Source organism: Marmota monax, unplaced genomic scaffold, assembly GCF_021218885.2.
Source record: "Marmota monax isolate L192 unplaced genomic scaffold, Marmota_monax_Labrador192_F-V1.1 WCK01_AAM20220418_F8-fsc00035, whole genome shotgun sequence".
NCBI lineage: Eukaryota > Metazoa > Chordata > Mammalia > Rodentia > Sciuridae > Marmota > Marmota monax.
The window spans coordinates 7,453,855-7,477,905 of NW_026691961.1; the positions used below are offsets into that span (position 1 = coordinate 7,453,855).

Here is a 24,051-nt window from a genome sequence, read left to right on the forward strand (position 1 = left end):
GCTATTTCCTGCTCAAAGAGCTCAGCAATGCTGCACACAGGTGAAAACCACCTGAGAGATGCTGAGGCACCAAAAACTGTTTCCCACACTGTTCAGAGGACAGAATACTTACAGCCTTGCACTTTGGGGGCTCAAACTCAGCAGTACCGAGGAAGATGAACATGACCATAAACAAGTTGCACAGCTCTGAGAAACACTAGAGAGTTACAAGACAGGTGAAGGAGAAGAGGGTACAGATGCGTGCATGGAGCAGGGGCCTGGGGCGGGGAGAGCCGGACGAGTCCCCCCTGTGGGTGCAAGGAAATCTGGGACACAGGTTTGGCCACCTTACACTGCTGATGGCATGGGGCCTGCTTATGATGGGTGCCCTGCTTTCCACGTGGACTCAACTCTATTCTCCTGAGCATCTGCTTACCTGCAGCTGCCTTGCACCTCTGAGCACCAGGCACTGAAGCTGCTCATTTCAGACTAACAAGTTCCAAGCTCTGCAGTGTGGGGCACAGTGCCATGGCCAGAAGCACCCAAGGCAAAGCTCTGCAGCAGCCGGGGACAACAGTCCTAGGAAAGGGCCTGTGGACTGTAGCCTCCAACTCCAGGGAGTCAGGAGCCTCAGTGAAGTCTGCCAGGAGGAGGGAAGAGAAAGGTTTGTCCCTGGTTTGAAAGCCCAGTTTCAAGAACAGACCCATGGTTTAGGTCCTAAAAGGCTTGCTGCTTAGCTTGTACTTCTATCTTCAGGGTGTTTAATGGTCTGGCTGAAAACACAGTGCCCCAGGCTTATCCAGCTCTCACATTACCAGGAGGGCCCAGCCCAGTCTGCAAGGGGAGATAGATGATCCTGCCACAGCCCTGCATCCCACACAATGACTGTGCAAAGGCAACATGTTATCTTCCACACCCAAGTTGGGTGTGCCCAAGCCAACCTACCCCCTTCACGCTCAGCATCTGGAAGAGGATGCCAATTCCCAACCGTTAGCTAACAATTGAAAGGTCATTTTGTGGTCTCATTCTGGTCATGTTCCTACCCTAGGACAGAGACCTGTAATGCTATCCCAAGCACTGCATCCTCTGGCCCCATACTCAGGTTGGGCTATGCTCCACGTGGGAGGCACTGTGCAACCCAAGAAGCATAAGCGCACTGCGAGAGCCCAGCTGGTGACGTCATGCAGAAGTCCATGCACAGGAAATACACACTCCTGTGCAGGCCGGCCTTGCTGTGGAAACCAGCAGTGTGAGGCCCAATACCACGTGCCTCCTATCTGGACAGGCCCCCATAATGTCCCCAGGCTCTGCCCTCCCAGGTCCACCTCAGGCCCTTGTGCCTGAGAGAACTCCATAGGACACTTCCACATCACTGCCCTCCTGCTGTTCTAAGTTCCTTCCACCAACAGTGGAAGAGCAGTGTTCCTCCACATGCTGAGCACTAGAGCTGCTACTGAAGGGATGTCCCTGCCCTCCTGGGGGACACAATCCAGTGGTCACATGAACAAGGCAGACGCTCTCACTGAGGTCATAGCACTCCCCAGGGAAGCATGTGCTGGAACAGTCAGGGTGGCCTCCTGAGGGAGCCACACTCCCAGCCTAGATTCACAGGCATAGCAGGTCCCAGAGGTGACCAGGATGACCAGGCTATTCAGTTATAGCACAACCCTAGCTCTGGATGAAGACATCGACTCGGGACTAGTCTCTCTGAAATGCCCCAGTCAGATCCACAGTCTCATTAAGCCTCACAGCTTCTTGTCTTTCAATTCTGCTCTGAGAAATTCCCTGGGGATCTGGCAGAAGGCCACTGTCAGAAGAAAGGAGCTATGTTGTGTTCTCAGCTACCTGGTTGATTCTATATGCAGCCTCTCCTCTGGGCATGGTCTCAAGACCCACATGGACCAGGTAAGATGAGGATGGACGGCAGGCCACAGGCCAGAGGATGCTCAGGCAGTTCCAGAGCTATGCAGGCACCAAGTGGGGGTGGGAACTTCTCCCGTAAAACAGTGCAGCTCCCAGCATCTCTGGGGCAGGACTCAGGGCCAGAACTCCCAGTACACAGGGTGCCTGGTCAAGGGAAGGACACCAGGGCTGAGCATTCTCACCTGAACCTTGAATGTGTGTGCTCCTCAAAACTGTGTCCCCCAGGTGGCCCAGGCCGCCTGACGCTCTGAGCTATGGCACTACAGTCACACAAGCAGTTGGTGGACAAGTTCCAATCTCCCCACTCCAAACCTAAGAAACCACTTCCCTTCTTTCTCTAGAAACAGAAAGCCACAGGTTTTCCTGTGCTTCAGTCTCAAGCTGGAGGTGTTGCAGATTCCCACTCAGAACAAGCCACCAACTTCCAAGGAAGGGATCTCCAGCTCAGCCAACTCAAGACCAGAGGGCAGCCATTCTCTTGCCACAAAGAAAACACCTGTGCAACCTCAAAGGTCCTGCTCTAGTCAGGATGTGGCAGTGGCTGCTTGCAGATGCTTTGAAGTCCTCTGACACAGGGAAGCCATCACCCAGAGGTTACCAGGTGACATAAGTGCAAGTCCAACAGGTCACAGAGAGCACAGTTGCTTCCCCCTTGAAGAAACCTGCATTTACCAACCAGGTGAGGGATCCAAATAGCACTCAGAGAAATGAAAATGAGACAACTCAAACATGCAAGAAGACTCACCACCTCTCCATCATTTAAAATGAAAAATTTACCAAGCTCCCTGGCAAATCCAGGGAGAGGCGCCTGGCACGCTGCCACTGGTTCAAGTGCAAATCAAGCACACATCCCAGAGGAGACGCATCAACCATGTGTGATGCTTTCCAGGATCCACCTCAGGGACAATGAGGCACAAGCACAAAATGACATCCACAGATGACTGAGCAGCACGTGTCCCAGCAGCCATGTAAAGAATACAGGGAGCCGGGTGTGGTGGTGCACACCTGTAATCCCAGCAACTCAGAAGGCTGAGGCAGGAGGATTGCCAGCCTCAGCAACCTAGTGAGGCCCTAAGCAACTCAGTGAGACCCTGTCTCTAAATAAAATACAAAAAAAAAAAAAGGGCTGGGGATGTGGCCCAGTGATTAAGTGCCCCTTCTAAGTAGTTAAGAGGAAGGAAGGAAGCAAGGAAGGAAGGAAGGAAGGGAGGGAGGGAGGGAGGCAGGGAGGCAGGGAGGGAACGCAGGGCCCTACATCAACCACAGCTGCTCACCAGGAGGGGGAGATAAGAGGAGGCCATGCAGGGCAGGCAGAGGCACCAGACCCACCCGTGCTGCGCAGAAAGGTGTGCCAGGCAGCATCTGCCGGGCACTGTGCTGGCACTGTGTGGGCCCTGCAGTGACAAGGCAGCATGTGAATGGGTGCTGCAGGTGCAGGAGCAGGAAGGCAAAGCTCTAGGAGGGGCTGCAGCTTCAGAGCCAGGGAACATCTCGGGGCCACAGGAGCAGTGGTCAGACAGAGGACCTTGCAGAAGAAATGGACGTCATGCTGGTCCACATTTAATAGAGCTGGTGCTCAGCCACCAATGTAATCAGATGGTGCAGGGTTTCCCTGATGCCCCCCAGTGTTTGCTGCCCTCAGACACTCCCAGAGCAGGAAATAGCACAGCCAGCCCCACCCAGCTCTGTCCACTGAGCCAGTTTCTTCATGGGTGAAAAAAAGTGGAACCCACCAACTAAGGTGGGACCAGAATTCCACTGTCTCCCTCAGCAAGAGCACCTCCAGGCTCTCACCCACAGCTTCTAGCTGGTTTTCTGTGTTAAGGAGAGTCCAGAGGTGAATGTTCCAACTAGGTGCATGCAACCTAGCAAAGGGGCTATCATTTGAAAATGGCTACCAAGGTCACTTCTCATAAGAGTAGCCACAGTCTTCGTGCTCTTGCCCCATCTCAGTGGAGCGCCAGCATCCAAATACCAGAACAGTGTCCAGTATCAGGGACCCAGGTGCGGATAGCCCCAGGCTCCTGGAGAGCCAGAGAGCATGCCCACCTGCCTACCTGTCATATGCCTCCTTGAGGTCCCTTGCCAGCTTGCACTTGGGCAGGATGTGATGGAACGGGGACTGTGGGCCTTCATTTGCTGTAACAATCACAACACAGAAGATTTCAAAGCTTCCACAGCAAGGAACTATGCACAGGCCGTTCAGAAGCCGACACTCCAACTGAGTCACTTAAAACCACCCATTGGGAACTCCCTGCTTCTCACACAACCTGTGTCCTGTGAACTGAACACAGGCTGTTTGTCCTACCACTTCTCACGGAACACACTAGCCCAAAACCTTTGCCCTGTCCCAAAGGCCTGTGCCTTGCACTGTCAGGCCACTGCCCTGCTGGCTGGTGTGTTCCAGGCCCTCCTCTCACACATGTATGCTGATGCACCTTACTTACTTATTTTGGGTACCAGGAATTGAACCTAGGGGTGCTTAACCACTGAGCCATACCCCCAGCTTCTTATGTTTTATTCTGAGACAGACTCTAAGTTGCTGAGCCTGGCCTCAAACTTGCCATCTCCCAAGTCACTGGGATGATGGGTGTGCACCAGTGTGCCCCACCCTACATCACAAGTTTTGACAGCTAATTTTCTTTCTTTTGTATTTCTTCTTCTTTTTTTTTTTTTTTTGTTGGGGAGGGGGGTACTGGGGATTGAACCCAGGGTCTTGTGCATGTGAGGAAAGCACTCTATTAACTGAGCTATAGCCCCAGCCCTTGCCGGTGAATTTTCAAACAGAGTGAAATTACACCAAAGTCCAGGCCGCTCTTGCTGCCAGTCTGTGCATGACATTCACCAATTCTACTCAGAGCTACCAAGGCTGAGCCTGACTGCAACTCTGTTCCACCTGCATCTTCCAAATGAGCTGCTGACCTTAGGAAAGGAGTGGAGTTTATCATCATGTACCCCATGGCTTAGCACTATGGGTATACCAAAAGTTATATGGTGGCCTGCCAGCAAATACTATTTTTTTTAATATTTATTTTTTAGTTTTAGGTGGACACAATATCTTTAACTTATTTTTATGCAGTGCTGAGGATCAAATCCAATGCCTCATGCATGTCAGGCAAGCACTCTACCACTAAGCCAAAACCCAGCCTGCAAATACTATTTTTGATAACTGGTTAGTGCATAATTCAATTAAACCCACCTTCAGTTTGGCTAAAAGCAGGGAATGGAAACCACTCACCTTAAGACTGGACATTCCTGCCAGCCTCTCCCCAACTCGCACCCATGACCAAGGTTCTAACAGGGGCAGGGCCAGGCAGAGGTGTCAGTGCTAACTGAAGGGTGCTGCCGCATGTGGGGAAGGGAATCCTTCCAGTTGGGAAGTCAGTCTGCGCACATCCATTTGAGAAAGCAGACTTAATTTGAATGAGTCCCTTGGGAGTCTTCATGTGCCCTGGGCTCACCTGCCCAATGTTAAGCTCATACAGCCTCTCCACAAAAAGGGGACAGTCCCTGAGGCACAAGGCTGCTGTGAGCACTTCCTCAGCCATGCCCAGTGCACTGAAAGCCTGGAGACTACAAGCACCCAAGTGCTCTGACGATGCTAGTTGGGAAACCTGGAGCTGTCCACATCAGAAGATGCCATCAGCCAGCCCAGAACCACTCTCACTGCTGCTCACCGTCAGCCACAGCGGACACCTCGTCCTGCAGCGCCAGGATCAGCTTGGCCTCCCGAGTGAGGTACTGGCAGCGGCGCTCCTCATGCTGCAGCACTGTAGCAATGCGCCGGGACAGGGTATGCAGACAGTTGATCACAGAAGGGTCAGCGTTGGCCTGCAGGGGAGAAGCCACACAGATCTAAATGTGCCACAGGTGCAAAGGAAGTAACAGGCCAGGCACAGTAGCACTTGCCTGTCCTTCCAGCTCTGGAGGCTGAGGCAGAAGGATCCCAAGTTCAAAGCCAGCCTCAGCAACTCAGCAAGACCCTGTCTCAAAATAAAATAAAAAGGGATGGAGTGTAACTCAGTAGTTAAATGTCTCTGGGTTCCATCACCAGTGCCAAGAAAAACAAAAACATGCACAGCCAAAATTTAGACCATGAAAGAAACCTTCTCTCCTCCTCTCCTCCAGGTGCCTCTGGAAGCCATGATTGCCAGAAATTTCCTATGCCCCTCCAGAAGCACTGGCTGCCAGCCCCCATTCCCTGCTCCTGGGAGGGCTGCATGATGGCTGCACAGAGGGGGCTCCACACACACATTTTACCATGCTAGGTTGGTAAGCAAAAGCACGCTGTGGCTAAGGGCAGATTCCACCCATCCACCTGCTGTGTAACCCTGAGTGGTGGGACAACAAGGGCACCTCCCTCAATGAGGATCAGACACATTAAGCACTCAGACAGAGCCTGCCCTAAGAAAAGCCCTGCAAGTGTCCACACTCAGCACTGTCCTGATGAGCATGCTGGACACGCCTGGCTACGTTACAACAGGACACATGGTACTCTTCTATCCTCAAGCATGAGCAGCTCTCCCCAGCTAACAAGAGGACCAGCAGGCCCCAGGCCAAGGCCCCTGCCCAGGGCTCCTTCTGCACCCACACTGACTAGGTGGAGGGAGGGTGAGGAGGCTCTCAGGAACAGAAGTGGACCCCACCCCCTCTGGAAGCTATCAGGGGCCACAGCTGGCCAGGCAGATGTATCCACCCAGGACCAGGGTGGAGTGCACAGCTGTGGGATCTGTGGAGCAGCTCCAGAGGGCAGATAACTGGGCCAAGCATGACCTGGTGGTTCTGGAGACCAACAGAGGTGCTGAGTCAGCCTGGGGAAGTGGAGAGAGGGTGCAGGATAGGTGGTGCCACTGATTAGAAATCCCTGTTACCAGCAGGCAGGATCAGACCCCTGGGTTCAGAGCTGGGTGTGGGTGTAGGGACCTTACTTAGACATTAGCACTTGGTTCACCTGCAGAATTCTAGACTCCCAGCAGATCCATGTTCACACACAGCCTGCATCTGGGCAGACTCAGAGAGGTAGCACCGCCCTCTCTCTAGAGGCCTCTTAACAGCATCCCTGACCTGCAGTGCCAATTTACAGGGCATAGGCCATGACCTCAAAACAAAGACACACTCAGAATCTGTGTAAAAATACACCAGCAAAGCAGGGGGATAGAGAATGATCCTAGACATACGACACTCCCTCCCATCACCCCAAGAGTTCAACCCTCTGCTGCCAGTGCTGCCAGAGAAGGCACACTGGCCTCCTCCCCAGGATCCCTGATGTGCTGACCAGGTGCTGCCCTGGGTGAGGTCCTAGACTGCACTTCGGGAATCTGGTGTCCTGTCTGCTCAGTCTTGAGAGCACCTGAGGCGTATGTGGGTCCAGCCGTGCAGGGACACATGAGAAGCCCTCCACCTGGCACATGGCTCTCAGAGTAGTACCCAGCTCACGGCAGTACCATCAACAGGCTTCTCATCCCAAATGTACCCCAGCTCCCAAAACAAACTTCCAATTTACAGGAAACAGAGGCAGAGAGCAAGCCTGATGGTCTGCACAGGGAGCCAGCTCCAAATGTGGAACCTGTGCTGGACCAAGGGAGGAGCTGGCAGAGACGCTCGACCGGGCCATAGACCAAATGGAAAGCATGTCTGGCTTGGGAGCCCCAGCATGTCAAGTGCCAGTAGACACCAATGTGAAAAGTAGACACAGTAAAAAGACACTGTGGCACAAGGTGGGCGGACACGTTGTAGAGAGGCCTTCACAAGTGTGTAGGAATGAGCAATCATGAGGTCGGGCCTTTCTGTGAAACACAGGGGGAGGAAACAGATGGAGCCAAGTGCAAAGGCAGCAACTATGGGTTCCGGGACAGGTGCATGAAGCTGTCAGAATGTTAGAGGAGTGTTTTTAAAACTCCTCAAGGTGAACCAGTGTGCTCCCTGTGTGGAAGGAGGATCATAAGTCCCAGGCTAGCCTGGGCTCCTCAGGAAGACCTGTCTCAAAATAAAATGACAAGGGCTAGGGATATAGCTCAGTGCTAAAGCACCCTCGGGTTCAGTCCCCAGGACCAAACAATGAATAAAGAAGCCAATCCTTGCCTAGGGGTACATTTCTATTTATTTGGATCCCTTACTTTTTTTTTTTTGGTACCCTGGAGCATTCAACCACAGAGCCACATCACCAGCCCTATTTTTGTATTTCATTGAGAGACAGGTCTCTCTGAGTTGCTTAGCGTCTTGAACTCTCGATCCTCCTGCCTCATCCTCTGGAGCCACTGGGATTACAGGTGTGTGCCACCGCTCCCAGCTGAATCCCTTACATTTTGACAGGTTTAATACAAAGGTATTTCCTTAACTAGTGAAAACAAACTCAGAAAGAACTGGTAACTGCCTTAAGAAACAATCAGGCTTAGCCATGTGCAGTGGCCACACTTGTGATTCCAGCTACTCAGGAAGCTGAGGCAAGAGGATCACAAGTTCAAAGCCAGCCTCAGCAACTTAGCAAGACCCTGTCTCAAAATAAAAATAGGACAAGAATGGTAGTGCACGCCTGTAATCCCAGCAGCTCCAGAGGTTGAGGTAGGAGGATGGCAAGTTCAAAGCCAGTCTCAGCAACTTAGCGAGGCCCTAAGAAACTCAGTGAGGCCCTAAGCAAATCACTGAGACTCTATTGCTAAATAAAATATAAAAAAAAGGGCTGGTGATGTGGCTCAATGGTTAAGGGCTCTTGGGTTCAATCCCTGGTACCTAATGAATAAAAATAAAAAGGGCCAGAAGTGTATCTCAGTGTAGAACGCCCTGGGTTCAATACCCAGGAAAAAGGAAAAGAAAAAAACAATTAGTTTTAATTTAAAAAGGAAGGAAGGGAGAGAGAAAAAAAAGAAAAATAAAGAGTGCTGGTGAAAATGTGTAGAAGTGGGAACCCTTGTACCTTGCTAGTGAGAACGTAAAATGGTACAGCCGCCACAGCATACAGTTCAGAAGATCTTCAGTCTCAACAAGAACCAGAGGACCCAAACTTTCACTCCCGGGTGTGTATCCAAGAGGCATGAAAATATGAACAAGAACCAGGTGCAGTGCCGCACGCTTGTAATCCCAGCAGCTTGGGAGGCTGAGACAAGTTCAAAGCTAGCCTCAGCAAAAAGCGAGACGCTGGGGCTAGCTGAGACTGTACAGTTCAGTGGCAGAGCATTTGTCCAGCACATGTGAGGTACTGGGTTCGATCCTCAGCACCACATAAAAATGAACAAATAAGGGCTAGGGATATAGCTCAGTTGGTAGAGTGCTTACCTTGCATGTACAAGGCCCTGGGTTCAATCCCCAGCACCACAAAAAAAAAAAAAAGAACAAATGAAATAAATGTATGCTGTTCATCTACAACTACAAAAAAAAAAAAAATGCAAGGCACTAAGCAACTCAGTGAGACCCCTGTCTCCAAATAAAATACATAATAGGGCTGGGGAAATGGCTTAGTGGTCAAGTGACCCTGAGTTCAATCCCTGGTACCAAAAAAAAGGAAAAAAGAACACCCCCAGCAGTATCCTTCATTGCAGCCAAACACCCCCTCACCCTTTAGTGCCCAGCAATGGGTGAAGTATGGTACAGGCACAAGACACTTGTGATGGCCACAAAGAAACATGGCTCACACACCACAGAACCTGCCAAGTGAACCAAGGCCAAAGGCCAGGCCCCAGATGCACGAATCCCTCTGTACGCAATTCAGCAGTGAGTCCACAGAGGCAGACCGTAGCCTGCCAACCCTGGACAGAGCAGAGAAGGGGGCAACAGCTGGTAAGGACACAGGGGTCTCTCTCTGGAGAGTGAAAGCATATGGATCTGGACAGCGACCAGGAGCAGGCTGAGTGGCAGATAAGAATTCAGTACCTCTGATGCCACTAACCTGGACCCTTAGAAATGGTAAATATTCTCCTTTGTATTGGGAAAAAAGAGGACCACACAACAAGGCAGACTCTGCCTGCATGCCAGGGAAGGCGAGCGCAGTGCCCACCACAGTCTGAGCAGTCATGACACTCACCAGAAACGGGCTGCTTCCTGCTCTACCCTCCTCCCCACCCAGGTTGCCTACACCAACACTCACCCTCAGGGCGAACACCACATTAAAAAGAATCATGGTAGGCGCTTCCCTCTTCGGGGATGGATCTGTTTTGGAGACCTACAAAAGAGGCATGATTGCAATAAATTGAGAGCCATGCATGGGAAAGACCCCAGAGACTAGCAGAAGAGGAAAACAGCTCCCAGGTCTTTGAGAAGTGACTGATGCCTTCCTTTCTGAGGAGCACCTGCTGCACAAATAGCTGTGACAAGAGTGGGGCAGTCAACGGAAGGAAGCAGAGTGACAGGATGTAGAGGGACCTGGGAAGTAGGGGGCCCAGACCTTCTCTGATCCTCCACTTCCATTCCACTGCCAGCCCCAGGGTCCACCTGACCTTCCCAGCTACTTCTGCCAGGCATGACAAGTACTCAGGCCCACTTAGGTACAGGACAATGCTCAGGGCCAGCAGAGGCCTGAACAGGCTCAGAGGAGACAGGGCAGCTAGCCTCATACCAGAGCCCAGTCCTCATCTCTGTTCCCAGCTCTGTATCCACAAATGCAGAAGCACTCCTAGGGCATGAAGGAACTCTGCAAAGCCAACCACAAGTGACACCACAAGGGGGAGCCAAAGCCCCAGACTCCCTGCCAGTCACTCCCACAGGCTGGCTGCCAACTCTCCCACCCACCACCCACAGGCAGTACCTGGGTTCAACCTCCAGGACCATCAAAAACAAACAAATAAATAAATAAATGCTTGCACCATTTTTAGAAAGCTCAGGGGTTGGCAGATGCTAGTCAAATTACTCTCTTGGATTCCCTAGAAACAGGTAACCTGTAAACAAAGAAAGCCACGTCCACAGAGACCCAGAGTGCGAACAGCAGAAGCTGACCACAGAGGGGAGCTGGGGGCCGAGTGCAATGCTCTGGGTTTGATGCCAGCATGGGGCAGTGGAGACAGTGGCAGGGACAGAAGCACCAGGGTGCCTTGTGCCTGCTAGCCAAGCACAGACCACTGGCAAGGGCTCCTCACTTTTCTGCTGGACCCCCAGGATCTACAGAGGTGCACACTCACGGCAAGTGCCTGATCAGGTCTGCTGCCTAACAGTCACCCTCACTAGAGCCAGTGTCAGCACCATTCTGAGCCTCATGAGCCCAGGATGGGCCAGGCCTACCTAGGGAGAGCCCTACCTGCCTGACAAGGATCACAACTGACCAGGGAGGGACATACCTGCCCCAGAGCATGCTGCAGCAGTGTCGGGTGCCCAACAAACCGCACATTATCTATCTTCAGTTCAAATTTTTGGCCACACATTTCAGATTTGGTTGCCAAAATTGTTGCCAAAATAACATCTGAAAACCTTAAAGATGAAAAAAGGTAAAATAGAAAATAAGGTTAACCAAGGATCATGACACCATGCCCTATACCTCCAGAGGGGAGGTCTCTGTGAATGGCAGTCATGTGAGCTGCTCTGCCCCAGTGGCTTTCTTGTAGCAATCCCAAGGTTAGGGAGGCAAAATCACCAAAATCACAGATAAAAGGCATGAGAAGCAGAGGTTGGAGGCACATGCTATCATCTCTACATGCTCTATGAAATTAGGAGAGGAACAGCTGCAGTCTGCATTTAAGAGGAGGATTGGCTGGAGCTGGCACTGTCCTAAGGAACAGTTCAATAAGCCTCACAGGTATAGGGGACCCTCCCAGCAGCCACTGGGCTTGCTGGCCTGCACCCTTGATGCGGAGCAGGAACTGTGCTTTGTGGTGCAACTTCTCTGATCCTGAACTCAGACTTTCCCACTTCCATTCCGGAAGGACAGTGCAAACCCATCCTGTCACAGGAGCACCAGGATGCCACAGGGAGGTGAGAACAGCCAGGGCATGGGAGCTTAGCCATTGCAAGGCACACCTATACCCTTGTCTCCCTTCTGGCAAACTGGCCCCTCCCGGCTGGGGACTTGGATAAGGGAGATGGTCTGCAGGGAGGGGCACCTGGGGTGCATCATTGCCGCTTATCTCAGAGCCCAGGGCCTGGCCTCTGCTCTGGAATGGGTGTGCTAGACCATTGCTCCCACTGTATCCAAGAGTAGAGAGCACCTGCACTCTTCTATACGCCAAGGAAAGCACTTCTAACGTCTAAGAAAGAGGGCATGGTGTCTCAGGGAAGACTTCTCCTTCTTCCAGGGAACATGTTCTGCTCCTGGGCAAGGAACCCCACAGTCCTGACAGGCTACCGGACAGACTTGCAGTGTGTACCTCGTCATGCCCTCCCAGAGTGGGGACCATCGTTGTAAGCCCTCTGTTAGAAATGAAAAATGAAGGCCAGCTTCCAACAGTGATTATAGCCCCTCTCTGAAAGAGCAGATGGCTCCAGATAAAGGTCTGGGGGCCATGGATTCCAGGAGACCCTGGACCAAGGGCCTTGCTGTGGCCAACTGACCCAGGATGACATGTAAGACAAGTATCTGTGAGTTCTCCCAGTCTCCTGGGCCAGGGGCATTCCACTGCCAAGCCAAAGGGCTCATGATGTTTCCGGCCTTCCCTCCAGAACTGGCAAGACCCTGTGGCAGTCCTGGGTCGCCCTGAGCACACCAACACAGAACACGGGCCAAAGAGGCTGTCTCGCCTCTTGCAGTCAGGGATGGTTGAAGTTCCCAGACTGATCTTGTTAGAAACATCTGGGGCCCAGACGTGGTGACGCACACTGTAATCCCAGTGGCTGAGGCTGAGGCAGGAGGGTCATGAGTTCAAAACCAGTCTAAGCAATTTAGGAATACCCTGTCTCTGGGATGTGGCTCAGTGGTTAAGCACCCCTGGGTTTAATCCCAGGTTCAATAAAAGGAGAAAGAAAGAAAAGGAAGAAAGGAAGGAAGGAGAGAGAAAAAGAAGGAGGAAGGAAGGAAGGAAAGAAAAGAAGAGAAAAGAAACACCCTGGGACATGCAGGACCCGCACTGCCATGCTTGGTCTCTGCTTCATTGAAACATTATTCTCTGGAGCAACTAAAGCAGACACAGCAGATCCTATTGTCTCAGACCAGAGGCATCACAGGTTTTCCTTAAAGACTCACTCTGCCCTGTAGCTCCCTTCTGAGGGACAGTGATGTGGAAGGTGGTTCAGAGGATGAAATCCCTACACCACTCCTGCTTGAGTAGCTGACTCAGTGTCAGCACATCATGTCCCTTCTGAACAAACACCCTCCACTGGGTGGTAACCCAGGGACTAGGGACTAGCAGACAGAAAAGCAACCCCTGCCACTCCAGAAAGCTCACTTCTTCCTGTAATAGCCTAAAATATCCACTAAAAGTTGTTGCTCTGTTATTAAGAGCTACAGGCACACAGCCTGGGCCCTAGCCCTCAGGTACCAGTCCAGGGACGCAAGCTACATGGCTGAGTGATGATGGGTCCTGGGATCCTCAGGCAAATAGGAGTAGTTCAGCTCATGTCTATAAAACTCAAATCCCAAGTGCCCTGCAAGAGCCAAATCTGCAAGAGCCAAATCCTGGCTGCCAGGGTCCACAGATAGTGCCAACTGGAAAGTCCTGTGAAGCCTAAGTTAAAAGTCACACTCCCCTAAGTGGCTGTCTGGGGAGACCCCTCAGATGGCCCACAGGATGACAGCTGGCCACTCTGCTCATCTCAGCAAGTTTGCCCCCCACAGAAACCCACTTGCTACAGCTTAGCACCCATGTAGATGAGAATCTGTGTGGCTTCATACCTCAGATGGGGCCTGGTGCAAGGAGCACAGACACAGCAGTGTAATGAGATTGGGAGACAACTCACAGTTGCCACAAGCAAGTGGCAACAATTGCTTGTTGCTTCCAAAAGTTACAAAATTCTTTCCTGTAAAAGCTGGTAAATGTAATACATTAAAATTATTGTTAGGGGCTGGGGACATAGCTCAGTTCATAGAGTGCTTGCCTTGCATTCACAAGGACCTAGTTTCAATTCCCAGCACCACCCAACAAAAAAATAAATAAAAATTGTTACAAAAACTAAGGACCTCTGGACTAACTTGGAAACCCAAGAAAAGCAGGCTTAGGAAGCTCTACCAGCCCAGCCAGATGACAAGCCAGATTTTCTCTCCTTGCCAGACATTCTGGAGAAGGGCTTGCTCTCTGACTGGGCTAGAAAGGAGCAGGCAGCCTGGAAGGGATCTCAGCTCTGCTCCCTGCCTCCCTGCTGGGAGTTCACAGACACTAGAGTACCTCCAAGGCACAGGAGGGACGCACTGTCGGGGGCACAGGGCCATCCCATCTCATCCCTGCCCTCCTGCAGTAATTCAGGATCACTCCCAGGAACGTCTTTGCCTCTGTGGGGCTCAGCCAATAACATTGAAACCCAAGCATCACACCTGACACCCAGACTTTGGTAGAGACACTATTAAGGGCCCTGAAAACCATAGACTAGAAGCCAAAGCCACAGGTCTCAGTGTGGCAATGGGCAGGGAGGTGAGAAACCCCACTCCTGCTCACCCACCACCTCCACAGGACTACTGGCTCCTCCTTGAGGGAGGAAGAGGTTTGAAGGCACACCTGGTCCCAAAAGACTCTCTGGTGCCATCAACCATGCCTTGGCCTCTCAGACAATGTTAAAGAGCTAAATAACTCTGGGTGGAGAAAGGGCAGGGACAGTGAAGAAGCCTGGGCTCTTGTGGGAGGACAAGCTAGGGCCTGTGTGCCTCGTTAGTGACTTTTTTCAATGTTGAGTGAAAACAGGAATTAAGCACAATTACAAGAAGAGAGGGCAGCCAGAATCAAGACAGAAAGATGGTGGAGAGGTCTCAGTCTTACCCTGCAACCAACTGCTCATCGGTTGGAGGACATGGCTCGCTGAAATGGGAACAGGACCATCAAGACCAAACAAAAGCACTGCTTTACAAAACCATGAAAAGTTACAAGATTATTTTTACAAAAAAAGTATTAAAGTCTAGTAGAAGCACCACCATAAGCATTAACTGCTAATGTCAAGACCAGGCAGCTTACCAGACAAGAAAGGGGACACAGGCACTCCTACTTACCCCAGGGCATTCTCCCTGAAGTTCAAACTCTTACACGTGCGCAGGCTGTGGGGAACAGGAGTCTCTTCCTTTCTTTCTTTCTTTCTTTCTGTGTGTGTACAGTACTGGGGATTGAACCTAGGGGCACCCTACCACTGAGCTACACACCTAGCCACTTTTATGTTAACTTTGAGGCAGGGTCTTGCTAAGGTGCCCAGCCTGGCCTTGTATTTGTAGCCCTCCTGCCTCAGCTTCCCAAGCAGCTGGGTCACAGGTGCCCATTGCACCAGGCAAGAGTCACTAGCCTTTTTTTTTTTTTTTTTTGTGGTGCTGGGGGTTAAACCTAGGGCCTTATGCCTGCTGGGCAAGTACTTTACCAACTGAGCTACATCCCCAGCTCAAGAGTTGCTTTTTAAAAAGAAGCTCAACACTGGGAAACGTATATCAGACACCAGGGCCATAAGAATTAGCCAGACACCTGGGCACAGTATCTCATCTTTCCAAAAATGGACTTCTCCTCTGTATGACAAGAAATCATCTGTAGAGGACAAAATGGAATCACCTAGGTAAAGCCTTCTGAAAACTGAAGTACCAGGTGAACGTCGGCTCCCTGAGCTTCCACCTGGAGAGCCAGCCGGGCATGTTAGGTTCATTTGTGCAGAAAATATCTGGAGCTTCTGCACTACCCAACCTGAGCTTTCTAGAAAGAGTTTAAGAATTTATGTTCCTGGACAGAGATTTTTATTCTGGGGCATGCTGTTTTCCAAGTATCCTAAAGACAGAAGACACTCACACCTGGGAGTGGAAGGGCACCATGCCCACAGGGCTCCCTGCCACTCACCACACTGCCAGAGACCCACCCAAGAAACACAACAGTGAAGCCACACCTTAGCTCATTGGGCTGTGCAGTGCAAGAGGTTACGATACCTTCCAAAGGCTGACCAGAAAGCCAGGATCCTACCAGATCCAGTCTGACTCAGATGGACCTCCTGCAACCAGACAGGTCGCAATGCTACCTATACCTCCAAAGGCACAGCAGCAAGCACACAGGGCTTCGGGTGTGGGCAAGGTTCCACTTCCTGACAAAGGCAGGATGCTCCCATGCGATCCAGACTGGTGGGGGAGAACAGAGCCCAGCCACCCACAGGAAACTTACAGAAGACAGACAAAGGCTCAACCTAAGGAAGGTGCCCAAGTGTGCAAAGCTGGAATGGTACTTGGAGCCTGAACTTGTCCCCAGCAGGTGCCCTTTACTGTGAAACAAGTAGCCAGAACGGGGAGAACGTGGCCCTCTTCTAGCATCTCAGCACACTGTGGGGCAAAGTCACCAAGAGCCACCAAAAGCCTGGTGGAGCTTCAGGTGTGCCTGAGGTGAAAGCAGGTGTACCACAGGCCAGAGAGTACTGGAGCTGGGCTACCTGCTGACAGCCCAACAGCACCCAAGGCTGGACTTGCTGCTGTGGGGCCAGGCCCAAGGAGGGCAGAAGCACCAGCTGACTGCACCCCACCGAAGGCACCCGTGAGCTACAGGCACTGATGGAAGCCCACCACAGCTCTGGTGGGGGGGGTTCTTCTGGACAGTGTCTAAAGCACAACTTCCAGGAAAATTTCACACCAAGAGGCCCAGTCTCCTCCAAGTCCCTGACTCCCCAGGAGGGAGTGGCCAGAGGGCTGCCCGTAATCTCAGAGGGCCAGAAGACACTACCTACTACCTCAGGAGGGGACCTGCCCATACCAGGCTAGTGGCTTCCCCAACCAGTGTGGGGCCCCAGGGGACACAGCAGCATGAGCACCCCAGCCCCTGACACCCAGTCCACAGGAACATTGCCACTTTTATGATCTTTAACTGCAAGTCTCAAGACACAGGATGGTCCCCATTTTCTTCTGTTCCCACTGAATTCCAGAAGAGGGTTTTAAACAAAGGAGTAATAGTTAACTCCTACCCCTGAAGCCCATCCTGATGGTACACCTGAATAAACCAGCACCCGAAACAACACCAGTGCTTCTGAGGAGCTGGAGTTTTTACTCTATTCAATTTCAGCAAATCTCCATTTAATGGCTGTGCTGGTCATGCTGTGATAGTGAGCAGCACTTTCTGCACCCTCACTCCTCTAAGGCCACGATCTGGCAAACTGACAGGCAGGAGCATTCCAGGGTCCCAGAGAGAAAAGCAACTCCAAGTGACAGTTGACAAGGACAGGGGGTGGATTTGTGGAACTGCTACACCACCTCAGGAAGCTGCTGAGCTATGACAGGAAGGAAGAGCAGGGGCCTGGCAGGTTCTGGAGGAGACCACGCAGCAGGGACTGGGTGCCCAAAGGACTCACCCTAATGCTGAGAACAGGAGGTCAGCAGACCTGCATGTGCTACATCACCAAGCAAAGCCCTTCCTTTTTCTCTCCTGTAGTACTAGGGATGGAACCCCAGGTCCTAAGTGCACTAGGCAAGACCCAACCACTGAGCTACAGCCCTAGACCTAAATGAAGCAATTCTTAAACTAATAAAGAATCTTCTGAAAAGAAGCATTCCGCTCCAGGGGTTTCCCTCTTCACTATGTTAAACACTGAATGAACTCCCTAGAAAACATCTTTATAGTTATTATAAGTCTCTGAAAATTAACTGCAGGAATTAGGTGTACCGTCTTCTGAGGAAATCCCTCCACCCAGACTGTTCCAAGATCTCTGCACCTTCAAACCAACCCTTGTGCTCAGAGAAGTTTGTGAGGAGAACATGGGAGAAGTGTGCACAAGAAGCACCTATTGAGTGTGCAGGGGTGAGAGCTTCCCATGTGCCTGTAACACCTGAGTTTGTTCCAGGCCACCACCTTAAAGAGCAAGACAATCACAGGCCTCTACATGAAGGCTCCCTAGAGAGCCCACAGTCCACTACCCAGCAGCCCCTGCTGGCCAGTCCCTCTTCCAAAGCTCACGCTCAGGTCATGTCATAGGCCCCCGCACCCTCATGGAGGGTGAAAGACTCTCGGAACTGACCTCACCATGCCAGTGTGAGGCACTGTCAGAGAACCAGAGGGAGTGGTACTAACTCACCGCACAAGGTCTCGGAGGCCCAGCCCTGCACCCCACACAGGCCTGTCTGTGTCTAGGGAGCTCAGGGTAGGTACTTTACAACCTTGCCTCCTGCACCTGGGAGGTTAAAATGAACATGAGAAGGCAGAAGTGGTCATTTTTGAAGTTTCTACCCTAATACTGCCTCTCAGAAAGAGCAGCAAAGCAAACTTGGGAAGGAGCAGGACCCACCTTTCTGTGACCCTAAAGAAGTATTGAGGGTCAGGCCAGCCCCAGGTCTAGCACCAAGAGGGACCTGGCTGGCTGTGTTGTACCTGTGTGCCTACATCTGAACTCAAGCAAGCACTGGAGGAACCAGGTGTGCAGACAGCAAAGGGGTCTGCTTTCCTCTAATAGGAGAAAAACATCCTTCACAGACACAGCCCCACCCGTTCTCAGACCTACTTTACCAGCCACACAGCCCATGACTGGAGCGGGTGCCCAGAGTACCCAGCAAGCCAAAAAGATGGGCAAAGTAACCATCAGCTCTGCCCTACCTGGAAGCAACCACCAAGCAGAGAGGATACTAGATTTCTCAGGGGCCAACGTATGCACCAGAGGGAGGGCAGGGCTCTGCCCATGCCTAGGAGCAGGACTCCATTCTTGCCCTCAGCACCTTACCTGGAGTCACCGTCCTGGTCATCAGCATGGTCACTCGCGTTGTTAACAGCATATCTGCTACGGGGCTTATCTGAGTGAGCAAAAAAGGGAGAATGGCTAAGAAAGCAGGATCTTACCACACTCGAATGTGGATTCCCTAAGATCTACAGTTTCCAAAATACAGTACATCCATGCAACGGAACAGCATGCAGTCACGCAAAGGAATAAGCATATGTGAATCTTGCAAACATTATGGTGAATGAAATAATCCAGACACAGAAGGATGAATATTGTAATTACACAGAATATTGAGAATAAGTAAATCCCCAGACAGAGCAGAGGTCAGCAGGGGTTGGGAGCAGGAGGCAGTGAGTCACTGCTCAATGATTACTGTTTCCATGTAGAGGCTGACAAAGTTTTAGAAACAGAAAACAGGAGAAGGTGCACAATATAACAAATGTAATTAATGCCACTGAATTATACACTTAAAAATGGTTAAGTTTGGGCTGGGGCTGTAGCTCAGTGGTACAGCACTTGTCTCATATGTGTGAAGCACTGGGTTTGATTCTCAGCACCACATATAAATAAATGAATAAAATAAAGGTCCATCACAACTAAAAAAAAAACATAAAATAAAATAAATGGCTAAAGTAGCAACTTTCATGTTTTATATATATTATACCATAAATATTTTTTCAGAAAAAAATGATGGTTTCCAAGAAATTATAACAATATGGGGAGATATTTTTGCTATGATGTTAATTCTTTTTTTTTTGGGGGGGGGGTGGGGGGGCTACTGGGAATTGACCCAGGGTGCTTTACCATTGAGCCACATCCCCAGCCCTTTTCTTTTGAGACAGAGTCTGCTAAGTTGCTGAGGCTGGCCTCCAACTTGCAATCCTCCTGCCTCAGCCTCCTAAAGCACTGGGGATAGCCTATGTTCCCACCACACCCAGCTATATGTTAACTTTATAAGAAGGACGAATACATTGCATATGTGTGTACATATGCACACTCTCAGTGCAAGATGGCAATTGTGCTAGAAAAAAAAACAAAAGAATTTTTAAACTACATTCAATAACCTTCATATTCACAAACAATAATACTTTACTAGAATAATACAGTTTAAACATAGTAACAAGCAGAAGAGGAAAGATATTAGGACAGAGGCTATAGCAGGCACACCCTTTTCTGGAAGATAAATATGAAGATGCCTTTTCTTCCCAGTTAATCAACAGGCTAATGGCCACCTGCAGAGGCCAGGCCTGGCACACACCTGCCAGTCCAGCTACTCGAGAAGCAGAGGCTGGAGGATCTCAAATTCAACACCAGCCTGGCAAACTCAGGCTCTGTCTCAAAATAAAAACAAATGGGGGCAGTGGGGAGGCAGCTCATGACAGAGCACTTGGTTCAATCCCAAGCACTGAAAATAAATAAATAAATAAGCAAATAAATAAATAAATAAATAAAGCTTGGGAGTAGGGCCTAACACAGTCAATTCTTTCAGTGAAAAGTTTTCAATGAAAAAAAAAAAAAAATGACCAGGACAACAGTGAAAAGGAAAAACAACACATGACAAACCCTGAGAGTATAATATAGTGGAAAGTTACAGAAAGAAGCTAATCAGCCAGGCACAGCAGCCACGCCTCTGGTCCCAGCAGCTCCGGAGGCTGAAGCAGGAGGATTGCAAGTGGGAGGCCAACCTCAGCAACTTAGTGAAGCTATAAGTAACTTAGTGAGTCCCTGTCTCAAAACAAAAAATAAAAAGTGCTGGATACAGCTCAGTGGTGGAGCCTTTGTGTGAGGCCCTGGGTTCAATCCCCACTACCACACAAAATAAACAAACAATAAGAGACAATAAACATCCAAGGAAAACTCCGCAGACTTTTTTTTTTTTAAGTTCTTTTTGTAACTGTAGATAGACAGCATGCCTTTATTTTATTTGTTTATCTTTATTTGGTGTTAAGACTCACATGCTAGGCAAAGTCTCCATCACTGAGCTAAAGTCCCACCCCTCAGAAGACTTTGATTAACAATCTGAGTGAGCAGCAGTCCTCAAGCATAACAAAACTGAAAACCTGACTCTATAAAATCAACACTCTGTCAGAAGAGGAAAGATGTTAGGACAGAGGCTACAGCAGGCACACCCTTTTCTGGAAGATAAATATGAAGATGCCTTTTCTTCCCAGTTAATCAACAGGCTAATGGCCACCTGCCGAGGTCAGGCCTGGCACACACCTGCCAGTCCAGCTACTCAGGAAGCAGAGGCTGGAGGATCTCAAGTTCAACACAGAAGCAAACTGCGTACATATTTACAGGTTTGTCACAAAAGCCTACTTTTATTTTAAATATGTAAAAGCTCCTTCAATTTTCTACAACTTGAAAAAAAAAATCAAAATCAAACAATTCCAAGAGAAAATGAGGCAAAGGATACAAACAGTTCATTCACTAGAAAGGAAATGTAAATGGCTCTGAAAACAGAAAACACATTCACTCTATCAGATTCAATTCTTTACCTATTAGATCAACAAGAATTGAAATCTTAGTGTATTAAAACTAAATGTGGCCGGGCGCAGTGGTGCATGCCTGTAATTCCAGCGGTTCTGGAAGCTGAGACACGAGGATCAAGAGTTCAAAGTCAGCCTCAGCAATTTAACAGGGCTCTAAGCAACTCAGTGAGATCCTGTCTCTAAATAAAATACAAAATAGGGCTGGGGATGTGGCTCAGTGTGCCCCTGAGTTCAACTCCCAGTACCAAAAAAAAAAAAAAAAAAAAAAAACCCTAAATGTGGGGGCTGGGGTTGCAGCTCAGTGGTAGAGCGCTTACCTCATGTGTGAGACACTTGAGTTTGATTCCCAGCACCGCATATAAATAAAGGTCCATCGACAACTCAAAAAAAAAAAAAAATCCACATGTGCCAGGTGCAGTGGCACACATCTGTAAATCCTAGCAATTTGGGAGGCTGAGGAAGGAGGACCTCAAGTTGGAGGCTAGCCTCAGCAACTTAATGAGACCTTAACTCAAGTTAAAAAACAAAAGGGTGGGAGGGATGTGGATTAGCGGTTAAGCGTCCCTGGGTTCAATCCCCATTACCAAATAAATAATCTCTCTCTCCCTTAGGCTACTTCTGGAACTGGCTGCTACAGATATTCTACAAAATGATACATACAAAGAACTGTGTAGTGTGTATCAGCGAAAGACTGAAAACGTAAACGGCCCAGAGCAGAGGACCAGAGTAAACAGAACGTTCACCGGGCGGAACTGGCTCGGCCTTGTAAGGGCGAGGCCGCGCCAAGGGTCGTCCAGGGTGGAGCTCCGGGGCACTGTGACAGCGGGGCGGGACCTGTGTGTCCAGAGTGCTTGCACTTGTGCTTAGACAGGGCAGCGGGCCCGCGCTCGCCCTCACGCAAACAGTCGGGAAAGGCACTGCAACAGCAGTTGCCTCCGCGAGGGACCCTGGAGGCCCGGGTGCGTCCTCCAAAGTGTGTGGTTTTAAGGCTCGGTGCCACTCTGGCCGGCTGAACAGCGCGCCACACCTCGGCGCCGGGCGGGTCCCCGGGGCTCGGTTCCGGAGAGGCTGAGCCCGGGCCCCGGCGCGCACGGCCACCGCCGCCGCAGGAAGAGGCCGTCCGGGGTCAGGGACAGCAGCGGCGGGCCGTGCGGGCGCCGGGGTCCCCGCGGCCGGCCCACTTACTTGTCTGCGCCGCGGGGTGCTCCCGGCTTCTCTGGAAGGGGTACCTGAAGAGCAGCTTATTGCCCCTGCTGCCCGAGCTCACCAGAATCACGCTGATGGGGCTGGTGTTGTCCCCCATGCTGCCTGGGGCGGGGCGGCCCGACAGGACGCGCGGCCAGGACACGCCCCGCGCCCGCCGCCGCTGTCCCCGCGCCGCGCTCGCGAGACTTCCACCAAGTCCCGCGCGGGCGGCCGTGTGCGCAGGCGCGAGTGCCCCGCAGCGGGCGGCGCAGCCCGGCGTTTGAGCTCGTTCCCGCGGCGCCAGTTTCTGCGATGTAAAAGTAGCACACTCGCGGGGCGCGTTGTCCTAATCCTAGCGACTCAGGAGGATGGCAGGTTTGAGGCCAGCCTGAGCAATTTAGCGAGGCCCTGCCTCAAAAAAAAAAAAAAAAATTAAAAGGGCTGGGAATGTAGCTCAGTGGAATAGCGCCCCTGGTTCAGCCCCCAGACCGCCAAGAAAACTAACGCATCTGTTTGGCAGAAAGTTGAAACGTAGAACTATAAAATTACCCAGGAACAGTAGTGAACACCTTGTAGGCACAGTAGTGAACACCTGTAGCCCCAGCTCCTGGGGAGACCCACGCGGGACTGCTGGAGTCCGGGAGTTTGGGTCCAGTCTGGGCAGCATATCCAAACCCTGCCTCAAAAAATAACAATAAGCAGCCAGAGCGGTGGCACACACCTGTAATCCCAGTGGCTTGGGAGGCTGAGGCAGGAGGATTGCAAGCTCAAAGACAGCCTCAGCAACTTAGTGAGGCCCTAAGCAACTCAGTAAGACCCTATCTCTAAATAAAGTACAAAATAGGGATGGGGATGGTGGTTCAGTAGTTGAGCACTCCTGAGTTCAATCCCCTGTACCAAAAAATGCATTTTTAGTTTTTTTCTGAAATTTACAAAAAGGAAAATAGTGTCTTTTTTTGGTTATCACTGAGAGAGAGAGAAAATGGTACCAGCTGGTTATTTGCCATTGGGGAGCACTGCCTTCTTTTTTCCTTGGGGGTTTTGTCCTCTGATGGTGTGAATGAGTTCTTAGCACAGCCTTATCCCAATCTCAGGTTTTGATGTAAAAGAGACCTGAGGTTCTCCCATGCTTGTCCCCAAAGTCCCTGGAATTGAAAGGAGGGTGCAGGAGCAGGAGGCCTGTGCGTGGGATGATGGCCAGTTGTGGTCACAGGGGCTTTTTGCCAGCGATATGGCAAGACTATGGCTCAGGGCTCCCTCCTCTGATTTCCCTGGTGGTGCTTGCTGCTCATTGGACAGACCCTTGGGGCTCCAGCCCAGCAATCTCTGGACTAGGGGAAGGGCCAGACATGGAGGAGGCCATCATTCCCCCAGTTATCCTCTCAGGGCCTACTTCCTGCCACAACCTTCACAGCACTATGGATGGTTTACTTCAGACTAGTAAATGGCAAAGATACTGGCATTGGTGCCAAATGGAGGAAGATCATGAGCTCGCATCCCACAGAAGTCTAGGGTGCACCCTCCCAGGTTGCCTCCCAGGGCTCAGTACAGGACCCATGGTGCTTGTTGGAGGGTGCCAGCACCTCCCTGGCAGCCTCGCCAGCCCCATGCTCATGTACCTCATCAGCTGTTAGAGACGTCATGAGAAACTAATGTGACTCCATTTTTGAGAAACCAGCCTCTACCTCAGAGCAAAGCTTGTCCAAGGAAGGGAGCCTTGTCCTTGGAAAAACCCACAGAGCACTCCTAAGCATATACCCAC

The 24,051-nt window shown here is 50.9% G+C and overlaps 1 protein-coding gene across 6 annotated transcripts in view; it reads right to left on the reverse strand.

The window, feature by feature from the left end:
* The window catches only part of Nprl3 (NPR3 like, GATOR1 complex subunit), a 34,562-nt gene extending 12,106 nt beyond the window's left edge, over positions 1-22,456 (reverse strand). Inside the window, exons 1-7 of one of the 6 annotated variants that reach the window (XM_046440751.2) lie at positions 22,290-22,456; positions 18,616-18,685; positions 14,724-14,762; positions 11,166-11,295; positions 9,983-10,057; positions 5,580-5,733; positions 3,960-4,041 (exon numbers count right to left, since the gene is read on the reverse strand). In XM_046440751.2, coding sequence (XP_046296707.1) covers positions 3,960-4,041; positions 5,580-5,733; positions 9,983-10,057; positions 11,166-11,295; positions 14,724-14,762; positions 18,616-18,685; positions 22,290-22,407 — 668 coding nt within the window. In that variant the 5' untranslated portion in view covers positions 22,408-22,456. The remainder of the gene's footprint in view (positions 1-3,959; positions 4,042-5,579; positions 5,734-9,982; positions 10,058-11,165; positions 11,296-14,723; positions 14,763-18,615; positions 18,686-22,289) is intronic. The other 5 variants (XM_046440774.2, XM_046440759.2, XM_046440768.2 and 2 more) reach the window with 5 other exon arrangements.
* Positions 22,457-24,051: the final 1,595 nt, after the last annotated feature.